The following is a 17,281-nucleotide window of genomic DNA, read 5'->3' as shown; positions in this document are numbered from 1 at the left end:
TGAAGTACAAATACAGATCAAAATAGTCATGTAAAATGTGTTAAAATCAAGCTCTAAATGAAAATATAAATTTAAACATGTAACACAAAAAGAAGTAGTAAGGAAATGAGATGTTTAAATTCATCAGTCAATGTGTCAAAAAAATCATACCCAAACAAAATATTTTCAGGAAAATTCAATTTCGATATAAAAATATATGAAGACTGAAGATTTCAAAGGACAATAGTACAACCCATATTTTGCTAATTTAACCAACAAAATTTTGTGGTTATTTTTAAGCCATTATTTAGGGTTTATGGTTTTGGTATGATTTTGTATAAAATCGTCTCTCTGAAAAACTGACAGGATAACTTGAGTGTTGTTGTCCTGTTTGTGATTTAACATTTCATGTACACACCTTTTGGTTTGTGTCCACTTGCAGTGCATTATCTTCCTCAAGTTTCTTTATCTTGGAATCAGCTGTGACTTTTTCTAGCTGGAGTTTTTGTCTGGCTTGTTCCTCTTCTTCTAGCCTATGAATGAGGAAGTTCATGAAATCAGGTTCAATTCAACACAAATCCTTGGAAGATAGCAGCCCTCAAAAGTGAACTCTAAACTTCAGAAAATTGACTCAGCTGTAGGAAATTAGAATAAACTTTTAACTTCTGGCCATATTATGCCAAATACCATTCATCTGTCTAGACAATCTACATCTGTCTACATATACTTTAGCCTCAGTGAAGCTTAAGTGAACTTAGTGTTATATGTACATATGTTTGCAAAACCAACTTTTTGGGGAAACAAAAATTGTTAAATTTTGCTGAACTTGAATGCCATAATACAACCAAATTCACCAGGAAATCTTTCCCCAGCCCCCTCCCCCACAAAACACAAGACTTTTTCAGGTTTGAGTTAATTCTGGCAGAGAGTCACTTTGAGGGACAGTTCTTATCGCATGAAGCTTCCACAAAAACTCACTGTTCCTCCAGGTCGTGAACAGCCAGCTGCATCTTCTTGCGCTCCTCTTGAAGGGCAATGTTCCTCTCTTCTTCTTCCTCAGTCCTCAGCTCTAACTCGTGCAGCATTTCCTCCAACTCAGTCTTCTTCAACTCTAACCTTGCTCTGGCCTAGAGAATACAAATACATGCTCAAGATATCAAGCAATACCATTTTGTGGTTTGTTTGTTTTCACAATTGGAATAAGGAGGAAGTAGGGCCAACAGTTTCCATTTTATTTTTGCTGAGATGGTCAACTTACACATTTTATTTATTTGACTGGTGTTTTACGCCTTACTCACGAATATTTCACTTATACAATTGCGGCCAGCATTATGGTGGGAGGAAACCCTGCAAAGCCCTGGGAAACCCTAGGCTTCTGAGTCATTATGCTAGCGCGCTAACCAACTGAGCCACGAAGGCCCTACTACACATTTTCACAGAGGTGAATTTTGTATTAAAATGCTGAAGACAAGCAAAAATTGTGGAACTATCCTGAAACATGTACTTCCAGTTATCGCCAAGGTCCATTTGCAGAAAGTTGTCTTAGGTAACTCTTGACTGTCATCACAAATTATTCCTAAATAATAATTATCATCCTTGTTATGATGATGTCAGCATGTTTAACATTGGGAGAGCTTTTTTTTTTTTTTTACAGGTTCTGACCCCCCATTTCACCAAAATTTTGGAGTCTCAACTATGTTCCTAAGTTAAACCTTATGATACACTAAGATTCACAAAAATCACACTAAGCACTACGTGCCAGCTGCTTAGTAAAACTTACGACTAAAGACTAAAGCTTTATGACTTGAATCCTGTTAGTCAAATTCTGACTAAGGAAGCTGTCATAAACTTAAATCAGACTTCAAGACAGTTTACCTCACTAGAGTTGTGAGACACCTTAAAGATTTTAGACCTTAATGACAAAAATGAAAATTAGCTTTTAAATTTAAATTTAAGTTCATGAATAATACAACAAGTTACCACTAACTCTGACTCAAGTCTAAAAGAGCTTCATGATCGTGGGGCCATGTTCTTCAGATTTCGTTAAAATGGACCTTTGTTCTGATGTCTTTTTTTTTATTCTAACAGATTCAGATAACCTAACATTTGGTTAATCTCTGTGCTGCTTATCCCCAATCTTACCTCCTCTGCTTCAGCACACAGCTCTGCCTCAGCCTGTAACTGCTCTGACAGGATGTTCTTCTCCGCAATTGTCTGTACATACTTCTTCTCTATCTCCTCTGCTTCACCCTTCTGTTTGTCATATGCTTCTTTCACTTTCTTCAATTCATCATCCTTCTCCTGGATCTTCTGTTCTTGGTTGGTGACTGCTAACAAAGGCTTAACCTGTTCCACAAATAAATAAGTTTCATGTTTCATGACAAACCTTTATACCTAACCTTCACATATATAGACAAGCGTACTAAAGCAAGTATTAGTGTTTCAAAACCGAACAGTATTCAAGTTTCTGCATGTGGCCTTAGTGGAGAAAAAGCAGAAGAGTACTTACTGACCATTTCCACTACAGCAAATAATAAAAGGTTTCCTACAATGAGCAAAGTTTTCCTGCCTTGTATGAGGCAAACCACAATAATAGTAATAATCTGTACTTTTGCCCATAATAACTTGCTGATATTCATTTTGACACGTAAGACAAAAGCCACGAGGTGTTTCTACACCACCCTGACAAGATGAAGCGTGTACCTTTGTGAAGAGCCTCCACCAGAGCCAGTTCCTCAGCTTGAGGTACGCTGCACAGTTCCTCTGGATGACACGGATAGCGCTCAGCTGCTGAAGCCTCTTCTGGTAGTTCCTGATCACCACAACACAATACATCTCAATGTTACACAAAACAGGTCATAGATAACAAAAAGATTTGTTTCTAGGCTATTCTGTGATAGAATCTCCCACGGAGTACAAGGAGTATCAGCCTGTACATTCAAGGAGAATTCTGCAATCTCTATTGCTGTTCTTGTTCATAAGCTTGTACGTCCAGTTGTCACTACGCATGTTTCTACACATTAGAAACGTTAGCACGCTACTGATTTGTTGTGATCTTCAACGAACCTGTCTCCAGGTTGGTTTTCTAGCTAGACAATTTGTACCACCGTTGCCACATGCCTATACCATTACTGACCACTAATCCTAACAGAAATGTATTGTAATTACCTGTAAAATAACTTAAAACTTTCATTGCAAATAAAAAATTTCATGCTTTTTTAAATATATCTAAGGTACATGTATGCTTCCTGTAGTTAGAAGCCAATACTGCACACTGTACAGTCTAAGCTTACACTAAGCTGTGGGCTAAACAGTGTGCAACACCAACACAACTAACTATCAGTGGCATGTGAATCGCACACAGTCCATTCCACGAGATCAGACACTGTTATCATATATCTCCTAAATTTAAAGCCCATGCTGAACTGTTATGCCAATTTCTCCTGCAAAGCACCCTGGTAAGAGCTGCGTGTCACTCCCATCAGCTACTGAAGCAGTCTTTTCTCATCACAACTGTTTGTAATATCCAACCAGAAAACAGCCTATTATAGACTTATTAGAATTTAAATGTGACATGCGATCAGTACAATTTGAACCACACTTTATTCACAGACCACTTGTGTGATGTTGCATTGTTTCTACAGTGAGTTATGTTTCTGTGTTTTGGGAGTGTCTGCTATTTCAGTTTGAGAATTCCATTGTAGCTTATGATGACAACTAATTTGAGGTATGAACTATGAATGCTACAGTGTCTATGTATATGTACATTTAGAAGAGCAGGGTCTGGTGATACGACAACTGCTGATTTTAGGTCACAACCCTGGACCACTTACATTCAATGACAAACTGATGTTTGAACTGAACTAAGGGTGTGGGTTTCCTTTAAAAACACATTTAGGTTAAGTGTTTTTTTTTTGTTTTGTTTTTTCACACTATTCATTAATGTTCATAAAATGTCACAAACATTGTTATTAACTACACTGCTCTGCATATAAAAGATCAACTTCCAGTGGGGTTTATGAACCTTTATGATTTGATTTTGGAGACAAAAGTACAGTGAGTTGGTCAACTTCAAGGTCTCCCAAGAAGTACAGTTTCTAACATCCTGTTTCAACACTAGGCACTTTTTATCGCAGCTTTACTCAGAGGATAGGGAGCTCACATAAATAACTGGCATATGAATACAACAGGCTCTGTCCATGCTGACATGACTGAATGACACCTGCCTGATTATATTATGGTACACTCCCAGTCTCTTTCAAAAATCTTTTATAATCTAAAGCTAAGAAATATTTATTTATGTTATTGGTGTTGTATGTCGTACTTCAGAATATTTCACTTATACACTGCCAGCCAGAATTATTGCGGGAGGAAACCGAAGAGTACCCTTGGGAAACCCATGAACCTCCACAGGTTGTTGGCAGACCTTCACGTGTAACTTTACACTGGAGTCTTCACTAAGAGTACACATGCAGGAAGTTTATGACATCCATTCAGTGCATCTACCCCCCCCCCCCTCACCCCCCCCCAAATCCCCCATCCTGCCCGTCACTTCAATAAAAGGGTTAATAGACAAGAGGTGCTCACCTTCTAGCAAGCAGACCCCGAGCCAAGGCCTGGAAACCCACGATGATGTCAGTCAATTTGAGATCTCTCTCCTCCTCCAGGTGAGCCAACACACCGGCACGGAAGAAAATCTTACTGGCTCCGATACGGAACAAGTTTGGGTCCAGTTCCAGAGCGTCAATCTGGTCACAGACAACATATCACAATATTAAGTACTTGCTGCACTTCTCTACTTTTTCTTACATTATTTTTCCCAAACAACTTAAACTGGAAGGAACAAGTGAAATCTTTTTTCTCACATCTTACAATTTTCCAAACACACATGAGAAAGATGAAGACAACCCAGCAATATCTAGATTTGTAGCTGGTTAGAAACTGGTAACAAACTGTAGAGGTCACTTTACGAGCATCAAATTTCTGAACAGTAAAACCAGAGCTGTTTAAACCTTTTTCCATCGATCTAGATACACAGCTTTCATAACATTTTATCACTTAGGAAAAATCATGATTTCTTACAGTAACAACAAATACTGACCATCTTGATGACTGCCTTTTTGCCATCCATGAAGCCCTTGGGGATGGCGTTTGGAGTGAGGATTTCATATCGCTGCCTGAACTCCTGGAAGAGGATCCTGTTGGGGAATCCCTGCCTGCAGATACGAATCCCTTCCAAAACCCCATTACAGCGCAGCTGGTCCAATACCAGTGGGGAGTCAATCTTGCCAGCCTGTCAAAAACAAATATCAAGCAGGTCAAAGAAAGCAAAATTTATTTTATTTGATTCTTGTTCAGAGAAGCACACGTTAGGTCACCACAGAAATGTTACTGAGGCCACATCAATTTAATTGATGTTTTTTCAGCAGAATAATTCTTTTATAAGTGTTGGAGGAGCATAAAAATAAAACCTGAAAATTGTCTACATGTAATTTGTGAAAAATGTAGACTAGCCAGGCAAAATTTTCCTGTTGAAGACATATTTATATGATCAAAAGGCCTTGACAAACAGGAAAATTATACAAATCACAAGATCTGAGAAAATAAAAAAAAGCTGGATATTCTGGGTGGTCGGGGATGGGGAGGGGGGGGGTCCATTCCATTCCATTCCTTATTTATTTGATTGGGGTTTTACACCGTACTCAAGAATATTTCACTTATACGACGACTGGCATTATAGTGAGAGGAAACCCGGCAAGGAAACCCACGACCATCCTTTTCTATTAAGCAGGTCATATAATAAAAATGGTGTTGCCTAATGGCCTATATAATGCTAGATGAACTTCCTCCACACTAAACGAAATTTGCCATATTCATACAGGATGAAGCTCAATATCAAAGGAGGAAACACATGGTTTGACATCAAGTTTCTGCTCACCTTCTTTTCGTGATTTGGAATGATACATCGGACAAAGTTGGGGTTGGTGTTTCTCAGGGTAGCCATGAGCTTGGCCAGCTGCTCCTTGTACAGTTGTCCTACTGTACGGAACATGCCCTTCTTCGTGCGCGACCCAAACGCACTGTCAGCTGCTGCGGCAATTCCAAGACCAACGATCTCAGCTGTAAACCAAATTCCACATAATTTCAACTGATTTATTTGATTGATGTTTCACCCATAATGAAACCTTGTTATCAGTGATATATATCAGTGCTTGTCTGCAGTATCATGTGGTGCTTTACTTTTAGACTGATGAAATTAGACATCATGCAAAATCCTGAAAGTGGAAAAACTATTTACCCAGCCCAGATATATTTTATTGAATTAGAAATATCCCACAAATACAGGCATAAAAGAATGATGATTTCAAAAACTGATTTTATATTGACATGCAAGAATTGAACATAGATACATTTTTTCTTCTCACAAATATCAAGCTGGTGAAAAAAAAACCCACAAAAAAAAAATGGCTTTAACTCACCATCTTTCCATATATTTGAGACAAAAGGATCATTAGAGTTCTGGAACAGGGAGACCACATTCTCATTCAGGGGGTCCATGTTCTTGGTCAGCCAGCTGTCAGCTTTGTAATCCACCTGAGGGAGAGAAGACGATCAAGCGGAATGTATTAGCAAGTTTTGTCAGAAATATGGACACTTGTTCTCCTTCAAAGACAAAGTGAATTGGGTACAGTCTGAAAAACAACTAATATAAAATAGGTAATGCAGGCTTTGCTGTCCATTGATTTAATTGGTCACTGAAAGGCAGAAAGCACTCAACTTTGGACCTCTGCCAGGCCATTGTAAAAAAATTTGTTTATTTCAGTTGCCCCACCCCTCAAACCAGTTTTCCACTGAAAAAGATTTTCATTGGACTAATTCAATTTAAAGTTAATTTCTTCAAAATCCCTTGATATGCCATAATAATAAAAAAAAAAAATCAATACTTACCGACCTAATTATGTAACAGGGTTGTGTTACCCTCCAACTAAGAATTTTAAGGATGGTCTTATGATCAGCGTTCAGGCTTCCATAATATGGACAATGACCATTTAAAATCTTCTCAAATAGTTTTATGAACAGAAGAGTTACCTTGCCAGCATAGTGGATCATACTGAAATCAGCATCGGCCCTGAAGTCTGGTTTCTGGAATTTGGGGTGAGAGCTGTGTTGTCCCTTCAATTTCTCCACAAAACTCTTATCTGTGGCTTTTGGGAACCAACATTCTTCATCAAGCAGAGCCAGAATTCCCATTGGCTGAAAGAAAGAAGACATATACATGTGACAATTCTGATTAAATACAACTTTTCTAGGGTATGTATAATACAATTCTGATGTAAAAGTTCATAAAATAAAGCTCTTGTATGGAAAAAAATTCACATGGATTTTTTAACATGTACCTCCGGTGTAGATCACAAAACAAACTTTCAGAAAGCAATATTACATCTCATCAAAGGTCTTTATTTTTCATAAGCACTAATGATGACCTGGAGCAGATGTGATACAATAAATAGAATACTATAATGTATGTATATCTATGACAAGGGGTATGTGCCAGAATACCTTTTCAAGCAGGTCAATGGTTGGCTGGAGATCAAGGCCAAAGTCAATAAACTTCCAGTCAATTCCCTCCCTTTGATACTCTTCCTGTTCCAGGATGAACATGGTGTGGTTGAACAGTTGCTGGAGCTTCTCGTTTGTGTAGTTAATACACAGCTGCTCGAAGGAATTCATCTGGAAGGAGAAATACAAATAGATACCAACAGACATATACCCATCTTGGCAGTGAACTGCTCTTGGCAAGTGGAGTTCTTTATTTCTACATGAAACTTCAGCTTTAGGAAATGAATTATTCAGTGAGTTTTAAAATAAGGGCCTTAAAATCTCCGCCTCTTTAACGGATTCTGATACTACATCCATTCTATGACCTACTATATTATCAGGAGCTAAGATCTACCCTAATTCTTCAACCTTTTCAACCCCATCAGTGACCAATAACCTTCTGAGAGAATTAGGGGTGCAGAGAAATAATTTGCGCAGTTTTATGGCACAAACAAATTATTTTAGTGTCATTTTCATAATAATTGTATGCATATATTCCACAGCAAAAAGTGCTTTAGAGGTTGAAAAGGTTTACAGCAGCTTAATTTAACTCTTTTGATGCACTTTATTTTTTAAAATTATTATCAGAGCCATAAATCAACAATTCTCACAATTTCAGACGAAGGCAGTTAGACAACAAAGTTGATGACCCACCTTGAAGATTTCAAATCCAGCGATATCGAGGATGCCGATGAATGAGGCCCCTTGTCTGCGTGTTCTGTCAAGAGATTTGTTGATCCTGAGGACAAGCCATCTGAACATCCTCTCATACAGAGCCTTAGCAATGGCCTCTACAGCAAACTCCACCTGGCCACAAAACGAAGTCGGGTTAGTACACAAATCTGTACATGAAAATTACTACGCTAAGTTTGTTGCACATGCACAAGATAAACACTGAAAGTATTTTTCCATGTAGTCTGCATGTATATTGCTGTGAACAAACGAAGAGTTACAAAATAAAATCAGAAATCTGTTTTTTTTTAAATTGTGGATCTTTACACATAAAACAAGGTGAAGTGTTTTAATAATGGCAATAGAGACAATGTATTCCACCCAAATGATTTGTATATCTGAGGGAGGGGCCTTGCTGGCTCAGATGGTTAATGTACTGTCTACCAATGAAGTGTTAAAATTCAGTTCTCACTGCTGTACATATAACTCTGCAATTCTGTCAGATAAATGGCCAGGAGCTTATTCCAGTTTTTTCCACCTATACACACGACTGCCATCATTTGAGTGAAAGATTTTTGAATAAACCGACAGCATATCTGAGGGATTTTCAATAATTGTGGGAGGTACCAAGTGTTTACTGATAGCTTGTTATGTTACAGGAAATAGTCCCAATTTAGGATAACATCAGAAGTGAAGTTTGTGTCTGGTTTAAACAATGACAGTGTACCTGGGAAGCTTCTAAACCAAGATTTCAGTACCAAGAGCTGAATTCAACCTTATGATCTTGTTAAAAGCTGCATTTTCACTTACTTCAAGACTTGCACTAAAACTCTTACCTGTTCCATTGTCTGTGCTTTTGTCACATAGTCTCTGCCGACTTTGATCTTTGGTCTGAGGAATGCTTTCACCGTCTCTGTGACGGGAAGACCCAGCAGTCTGCAGGCTTTCTGGGCCACTGGGAAAACACACACAACATTTAACCAATCAATCAATCAATCACATCATACTTCAAATCATCATCCTCATCACAGTTCAATTCACTTTGCATGCCAACTAAAAATACTATGCCTTAAAGAATTTAATTTAAATACCATAAACCAAATCTTTGACTAGTATTTTGGAATGTTAATGAACTACTACATTCCAATACTGCGTTTAATTCATTTTCAAAAAAGGAAGACAAAGCCAAGAATAGAACAAGAACTCACCTTCATCATTGGGTAATGTGGCTTGGTCAGAGCTACGCTCAGACTTAAACTGGAGATTTCCAAACAGCAACACAGAAGAAACAACCTTAAAAATGGCTGTTAACACAAAAGGACAAGATACATGTTATAAAACATGATTTGATGAATTCACAAGCTGCAGACATTCTGCTTTCGAGCACATGAAAGATCCAAATTACATGTATGTCTGGAATCTAGAGAACCTATTAGACTCTATTAATACAGTTGAACATGTGAAGTTGAAATCAACATAAAAAGTTTGCTTTTAAGTTCTATTTGTCAAGGTTAAATGGTCACCCATTATTTTTGAGTTTCAGCCTAAAAGACAATTATTACTTTTTTTCTGCTCCTCCGCTGACTTTTTGAGTTGCAGATAACAATTCTTGACACAAACTTGTAAATTATATGTCTTCCTTGATCAGACTTATATGCTGTTTCGCGAGAATGGTTTAATTTCTATGAAGGGGGCCAGCATTTTAGTAGTAGGAGAATACTGGACAGACCACGGGGGAAGGGGGGGGGGGAACCCATGACCATTCGCAGCTTGCTGTCAGGCCTTCCCATGTAAGAAACCTATGCTGTCGTATGTTTGTAAAAGTCACCAGCCCTGTTTGACATGTACATACCGTTCTGGTCATCGGTGCTGATGCCCATGATACTCATGGCTTCTGATGTCTGCCTGAACTCGGCCGCATCATCCATCCCTGGCACAGCAGGATCCTTGGAACATAAGAATCTGTAATTCCTGATGTCCTCCAACAGGAAGTCCTCTGGAAAGTCAAAATCATATATTGCTGTTAAACCTCTCACTAATTTGGTCACCACTGATTTCATATGACTTCAAAAATATGACAGCATCAGGTTTCAGAAATATAAAGCAACGTCTGAATAAGGTCAGAGTACTTGTCTCTTGCTGATGAATATTTCTTGAGACAATATTTAGCTGCCATACACATTTACACAGCCAATGAACCATTCTGGCAGCACCTTTATGCCAAAATTACTATCTCTTGATCCACAAGATTCTTGATGGTACATGTAAATCCACTTGCTATCAGGAGTTCCCTCCCCTATATTTATTTACACTGCACAGAGAAGACCACATGTGTGCAAAGATAAACTTTTATAAACTTCTTAATTTAGCAACACAATTTTCTTGAAATTCATAATTTATTTTTGGCAAACTATACCCTTTTTGTGTCTTATTAACTTTCTTTGTTCAAATGTTCTGAGAAGTGAATTTGCGGAGAGATAAACTTAAGTTATATTTAGCATGATCAGATGATCTTTACTGCTGAACCATCCAGCACACAATAGTAGGTGACAATCCCACATAACCACTGAGTCATCTAATACATTACATGGATGTACTGCTGTCTGAACACACATTCTAACAATGACACTGACTCATGTGAAATAACAAGCCCTCTAGGTTAATCTCAAAGAGAGGTATTACTAAGAAAGTGAGAACTAATTAGCTACACACTGAACTTAAAGCTGACCCTTATAAGCAAAATTAATTTATTCAGCTAGCAGGTACTGTGTGTTTTTGTCATGTGATTTCCTGTACATAATTAATGACTGACAAATCAACGTCAAATTTAAAAAATTGGAGACCTTTGTGCCAGGCTATATATAGTTCAAGCATTTGCTTAATTTGATTTAGTGTATGTCGGGGAAAAAAGGGCAAATCTAGAAACCCAGTGATTTATTTTCGTCAAAACCAGATGCTGAAACTACATGTACTCATCTGTCATCTTTTGCTTATATTTTGCTATAATGACAGTCTTTACCCCACTTACAATCCCACATCGAGTGCGCATGCAGAGTGACATCACATTACCACTGGTTTATAAGGGCTCCATTTACTGAACTAACTCTCTACCTGTGTATACATGTACATACACATATGTCAATAGCACAAAATATAACATACAACTTTAAAAAAACATTTAACTAGTTTACATGTAGATTTCTTCAAAGCATTTGGTTTATAAACCATGTACAATGGTATCAGACATGATTTTAGACCAAAAAACAAAAAAAAAGAATAATAGCATCATTCATATTTCTTAAACTGAGTAAGTTAACATGTAATTCCTGATGCACAATTATACCAATAATGGACCTATAATATTCATAATGGCTACCAGGTGACTTCATAAAGATCAGGTTACTGTTTTAATAATGACAACATCGTTGCCATGTGACTGAAAAATTGCTCAGTACGGCGTTAAACCCCCAGCATACATAATATTGACAACCACAATGCTATTACATTACATGCCTACATGATGTACTAGTGCTGTGGATATCCAACCATGTAGGCCACAATTAAAGTAGCTCGTCAAATTCTGTAATAACACTGTGTAGTAACTTACCAGGTATCGATGGTTACTGTCTGCAATAAAGCTCTACTGGAGTCGAAAGTCAATGGCTCCATAGCTAAAGGTTACGCCCTTCTTGCGCGATAAAAATTTATGCGTACTTATTCCACAATTACGTCACGTCTATTTTTCTTGGTTTGTTTATTTCAAGTATTATTTTATTTACACTGAAATGTGATTATTGAACTTTATAACTCTTCAGTTCTTTTACTTTCAAAATGAACAAAATTGTTCATGTCACAAGGCTACTTTCCCACTGAAAACGTCACAGATTTCTCTGCTTCAGTGAAACAGGAAGTACTATATGAAAAGCTCATTCACTTATACCTGTATGCAATTATAAAATGTTCCTTTGCATGTCAGATTTCATCAGGTAGAAGTGCTATCCCTGACTGGAGGTAATGCATGTACTACAATCTTCATGTAGACATTAGATAATGAGTTGTGTATTACATATTCCACAGCCTGCGGTAATACAAACAGATGGATAGCCTTCAGTCTACGTGATTATTATATACAGCACAATGCCGGACAGGTTATGTCAATGCTGGACTGGTTATGTCAATGCTGATCTGTACAGCCGGTGTGATACCTCAAACAGTAGGCGTTTCATACCGTAAAGCTTTGGACTGGTTATGTCAATGCTGATCTGCACAGTAAGTGTGATGCCTCAAACAGTAGGTGTTTAATACTGTAAAGCTTTGGACTGGTTATGTCATAGCTCATCTGCACAGTAAGTGTGATGCCTCAAACAGTGGGTGTTTAATACTGTAAAGCTTTGGACTGGTTATGTCATAGCTCATCTGCACAGTAAGCGTGATGCCTCAAACAGTAGGTGATTAATACTGTAAAGCTTTGGACTGGTTATGTCATAGCCCATCTGCATAGTAAGTGTGATGCCTCAAACAGTAGGTGTTTAATACTGTAAAGCTTTGGACTGGTTATGTCATAGCTCATCTGCACAGTAAGTGTGATGCCTCAAATAGTAGGTGTTTAATACTGTAAAGCTTTGGACTGGTTATGTCATAGCTCATCTGCACATTAAGTGTGATGCCTCAAACAGTAGGTGTTTAATACTGTAAAGCTTTGGACTGGTTATGTCATAGCTCAACTGCACAGTAAGTGTGATGCCTAAAACAGTAGGTCATTAATACTGTAAAGCTTTGGACTGGTTATGTCATAGCTCATCTGCACAGTAAGTGTGATGCCTCAAACAGTAGGTGTTTAATACTGTAAAGCTTTGGACTGGTTATGTCATAGCTCATCTGCACAGTAAGTGTGATTCCTCAAACAGTAGGTGTTTAATACTGTAAAGCTTTGGACTGGTTATGTCATTGCGGATCTGCACAGTAGGTGTGATGCCTCAAACAGTTGGTGTAATGCCCTGGACTGGTTTTGTCGACCTTGATACCTGTACATGAATGTACAATAGGTGTGATGGCTTCATACAGCCTATATGTTAATGTGAAGAGTTGGACTAGTTATGACAATACCGATCTGCACAGCAGGTGTGATGCCTCAAATAGTACATTTATGTGTTTAATACATCAAGCATTGGACTGGGTATTTCCAGATAGGAATGACTTACTCTTTTGCTGAGCATTTGTCCCCTTGAGGAACTGGTAGAAGATGTGGAAACTTCTCTCTGATTCAGTTTGTCTTACAGCACGAGATTTCTCCAGCAGATCTGACACGGTTGTCAAGGCAAACACTCTCCACACAGTGACATGTGTTTCTGTACCTCTACCAACATGCCACTGACAACTAAATATTACTTTCATGAGGTTACTTATCTGCATTTACAAATTTAAAAAAATTTGGATGCCATTATTACCTTATGATTTAAAGGATACGCAAACTTATGTGCAAAGTCATCAAAATAAATGGAAAAATTAACAGTGTCCTTTTTTTAAAAATGTAATCTTAACATCTTAATTTAATGCATAGTATCATTAAGAAAGGATACAAGTCTCTATGTTGGCTCCAGAGATAAAGCCAGATGTGTCGAAATTGATTCGAATGAATTTACCCTGAAATAGAAACAAAACAAAAAGATCAAACTAAACCCACAAAACTGTTCAGCTGTGATTCAGCCAAAACATTCTAACAAATAATTTCAGGTAAACAGTACAATGCTTCAAATAGTTTTCAATTTCTGTTCATATAAAACCATACAGATCACACTGAAAATAATATAATTTACAAAAGACACAAATTTACTCATCTACTGTTGGCTGTTTAAAAAAAAAAACAACAAAAAACAAAAACAACCGACTTGATCATCACTTTTCAAATTCAATACATTTTGTTACAAGATTCAAGAATGTATTTAATAACTCAATCTAAGATCAGACTAAATTTATGACTCACAAATCTGGAGGAATTGTCATTTTTGATGGTCTTGGCATTTCCAAATGCCTCAAGAATGGGATTTGCTTGCAGCAGTTGGTTCTCAAGTTCACCCTACAAAAGACAACGCATACATATTAGCAAATGAAAATTCCATTCCTTGGCTGTACGATGCTAGCAGATACATGTGAACGTATGCGTGATCTGATTTTCTACTAGGGCATTATTGTGTGAACCTGATGAAAAATGATTTGATGACATAACTGTGATTGTTTATCTGAAGTAGATGAATGAACTAGAGCAGCACACAGAACAGAACAGAGTTCTACTTGTACTTGACCAAAGATGTAACAGATGATGACACTACTGGTGTTCTGAGGTAGAGTTAACCAATGCTTACATGAACAGCTTTATGTAAATGATTTATGGCCAAATACATGCTAGAGGTCAAAAGACAACATTTCTACAGTAAGAATCACATGAAATGTAAAGAAAACAATAAACATCAGAGATAAGAATATATAAGATGAATGTATGCAGACATCAAAAATAATAAAAACAATAATAGGATGAAACATAAAATTAAGGAATTACAAAGGTAACAAAATAGTTCAAGCAATAATATAAAATGTAAGCGACTGAAGTGAATTTCATTAATACAGCATAATATATGCATAATGATATCTAACTATCATAAATAACCTAAAACAGAATGTAAATTAAAAAAGGAAAACATACGAACTTAATCCAGCACAAATATGAAACATATATGAAATATGAAAGTGTGAAGTGGTTCCTCCTTAAAAAAAAATGAAATGTGCCTGAATGATGAACAAATGATAAAGGCTGATCCTACAGAGACTGTGAATGACCTGTGCCCACATCTACTAAGCTGGAAATGTGATCCCAGCAACTAGATTATGTGATGGTGTGAAATAAAACGTAAAATTTTCAGTAGCACCATTATCAGATAAGGTAAACTGTTCAGCAATACCAGAGCAATTAGCGAAGGCTTTTGCTTGTAGGAAAATGTTCAGACTACAGTGACAGTATCCAGGATGTCAACAAATTTGTGACCAGGCCGATAATGGTGCATTACCACATAATCATATCAAGGCCCATGACGCTGCAATATCAATGTGATCATGCCAGTGTCCTTACTGATTCCAACAATGCCTTCTACTGGAAAATGCCTGTCACGGAATATATTCCATCATGACAGCACACTGAGTGTTGCAATAATAATCCACAATGGCAAGGCCCAGAAAATTGCCAATTGTCTTCCATCATGAAAATGCTCATAATGCTTCAGTAATGCACAATGAAAAAATACGCAGGGTGTAAAAATAACATCCTATCATGATAATGTTGCAGTAATGCATCATGACATTAATACTTTATAATGACGAAAGTGTCCAATGCTTAACTGATGATGTCAATAATGTCACACGAAGCTCATCTCAACTTTCACAACAGCGAAAGTCAATGTCATAAGTTTTTAGTCAGTCACGCACTCAAACATGCAAATTAAATTAACTTCTAACTACACTGTCCATGCATTCCCAGTGAAATACAAGCATCCAAGAACACCACTGACAACTTTAGCATTCTCTTTATGAACTATATAAAAACTGAATCCAGGTGAGGCTATTGGACAGTCATATATATACAAGGGCAGAACAGCTCATAAAACACATTTCTGAGATGTGTTTGAGGTGGGGCGGGCAGTGCTCATAAAATAATAGCGCAGGAAAGATAGAACCCTGGATACCCAAGGCTGAAGTGGACTGTGACACCACTCCATTTGTGTTTAGCATCTCTATATGACAGTTTTGCACCCTTGGCCCAGTGTTGTAGTGCACCACGACTCTGGGTTTACAAAATAATCCCAATACAAACTGGTTCCTTGGAAAATCACAACAATATTGCAACTTTTTTTTTTTTTAAAGGAAAAATTGTGACATGACGGACACAATGGAACAGGGCATGCAAACACCATTCAATTGGGGGCTTACACAATACTCCTTGGGTACCAGTGACCCGGACGGCTGTGGATAAGAGTACAAATAGGAAATCAGAGTCTGAGGCTGGTTTGAACAGTTGTCCTGTTCTGAGTAAGGCTTATAATATGTGATGAAAGAACTACATGCAATGTCAGTCTGAAATCAGCTTGATATAAGAAGTGATGGTTACTAATTTCACAAGCACAGGTTCTACAGAGCTCTGATATTTGTTGGATTGTTATTTAGTGCTATTTTCGTCAGATATGGATTAGAAACTGTACATAATGTAATACCTTGATGAACACAGCATATGCCAAATTAACACGCTCGAGTTTTTCAAAAAGATCAGTGCCTGATGATCATGGCAAGTTGTCAGCTTCAAAACTTCAACATATAAAACTTACAGACCCTGAACTTGAATCCTGACACATCAAACAGTTGATGTAGGGCAGTAGCCTAAAAATATTAACTATTTAAGCCCGAAAATATGTAGGCCAGTTTTCATAAATGAAGAATACAACTTATACTTCAAATTGATACATGTGTGTGTCCAATATTGAAGAGATGTAAATGAGAATGTCAGGCAATCCTTAAAAACAGTTTTGTTGGGCAAAACCAGATCTTGTCAGAAAAACACCAGGTACATGTAGGTCAGAAAAGAAATCTTGCATTATTGTAGCTAATAAAAATGATATGATTTTACTAACATTGAGAGGAAAGTAATTTTCAAAAAAAAAACCTGTTTAAGAGGGTCAGCTGGGTTAGGCCCAACAAACATTTTTAAAGCTAGCCTCATATGGTGGTTACAAGAAACATCTGAAAGAAACAGAAATGTAGGCTTTGAATCAATCAATAATTAACAACCTATACAATTGCAATAAATAAAGACACTAATGTATACTTACGAGGTTGAGCTCCTTTTGCTAGAAGATGCCACAAGGTAGTGGAGAGAGAGAAAGACATATTAGAAAATATCAACTGTGATTTGCTTAAAAGACCATGAACCAGTTACCAAGGAAACAGGTCCTACGGCAGATGCTAAACCAGATTCCTGCTCCAGACAGTT

The 17,281-nt window shown here is 37.3% G+C and overlaps 1 protein-coding gene across 1 annotated transcript in view; it reads right to left on the bottom strand.

Annotated features, from left to right (window-relative positions):
* LOC135471463 (myosin-10-like) overlaps positions 1 to 17,281 on the bottom strand; it is a 56,846-nt gene that overhangs the window by 15,402 nt on the left and 24,163 nt on the right. Inside the window, exons 5-22 of the mRNA XM_064750713.1 lie at positions 17,121 to 17,138; positions 14,234 to 14,326; positions 13,830 to 13,893; positions 13,452 to 13,550; positions 10,103 to 10,246; positions 9,459 to 9,554; positions 9,087 to 9,205; positions 8,233 to 8,385; positions 7,540 to 7,710; positions 7,069 to 7,233; positions 6,459 to 6,573; positions 5,918 to 6,099; positions 5,081 to 5,272; positions 4,567 to 4,727; positions 2,683 to 2,791; positions 2,122 to 2,325; positions 958 to 1,106; positions 398 to 512 (exon numbers count right to left, since the gene is read on the bottom strand). Of these exons, the coding sequence (XP_064606783.1) occupies positions 398 to 512; positions 958 to 1,106; positions 2,122 to 2,325; positions 2,683 to 2,791; positions 4,567 to 4,727; positions 5,081 to 5,272; positions 5,918 to 6,099; positions 6,459 to 6,573; positions 7,069 to 7,233; positions 7,540 to 7,710; positions 8,233 to 8,385; positions 9,087 to 9,205; positions 9,459 to 9,554; positions 10,103 to 10,246; positions 13,452 to 13,550; positions 13,830 to 13,893; positions 14,234 to 14,326; positions 17,121 to 17,138 (2,349 nt within the window). The remainder of the gene's footprint in view (positions 1 to 397; positions 513 to 957; positions 1,107 to 2,121; positions 2,326 to 2,682; positions 2,792 to 4,566; positions 4,728 to 5,080; positions 5,273 to 5,917; positions 6,100 to 6,458; positions 6,574 to 7,068; positions 7,234 to 7,539; positions 7,711 to 8,232; positions 8,386 to 9,086; positions 9,206 to 9,458; positions 9,555 to 10,102; positions 10,247 to 13,451; positions 13,551 to 13,829; positions 13,894 to 14,233; positions 14,327 to 17,120; positions 17,139 to 17,281) is intronic.

Source organism: Liolophura sinensis, chromosome 1 (genome assembly GCF_032854445.1).
Source record: "Liolophura sinensis isolate JHLJ2023 chromosome 1, CUHK_Ljap_v2, whole genome shotgun sequence".
In the NCBI taxonomy this organism is placed as follows: domain Eukaryota; kingdom Metazoa; phylum Mollusca; class Polyplacophora; order Chitonida; family Chitonidae; genus Liolophura; species Liolophura sinensis.
This window is presented reverse-complemented; position numbering and strand designations above follow the sequence as displayed.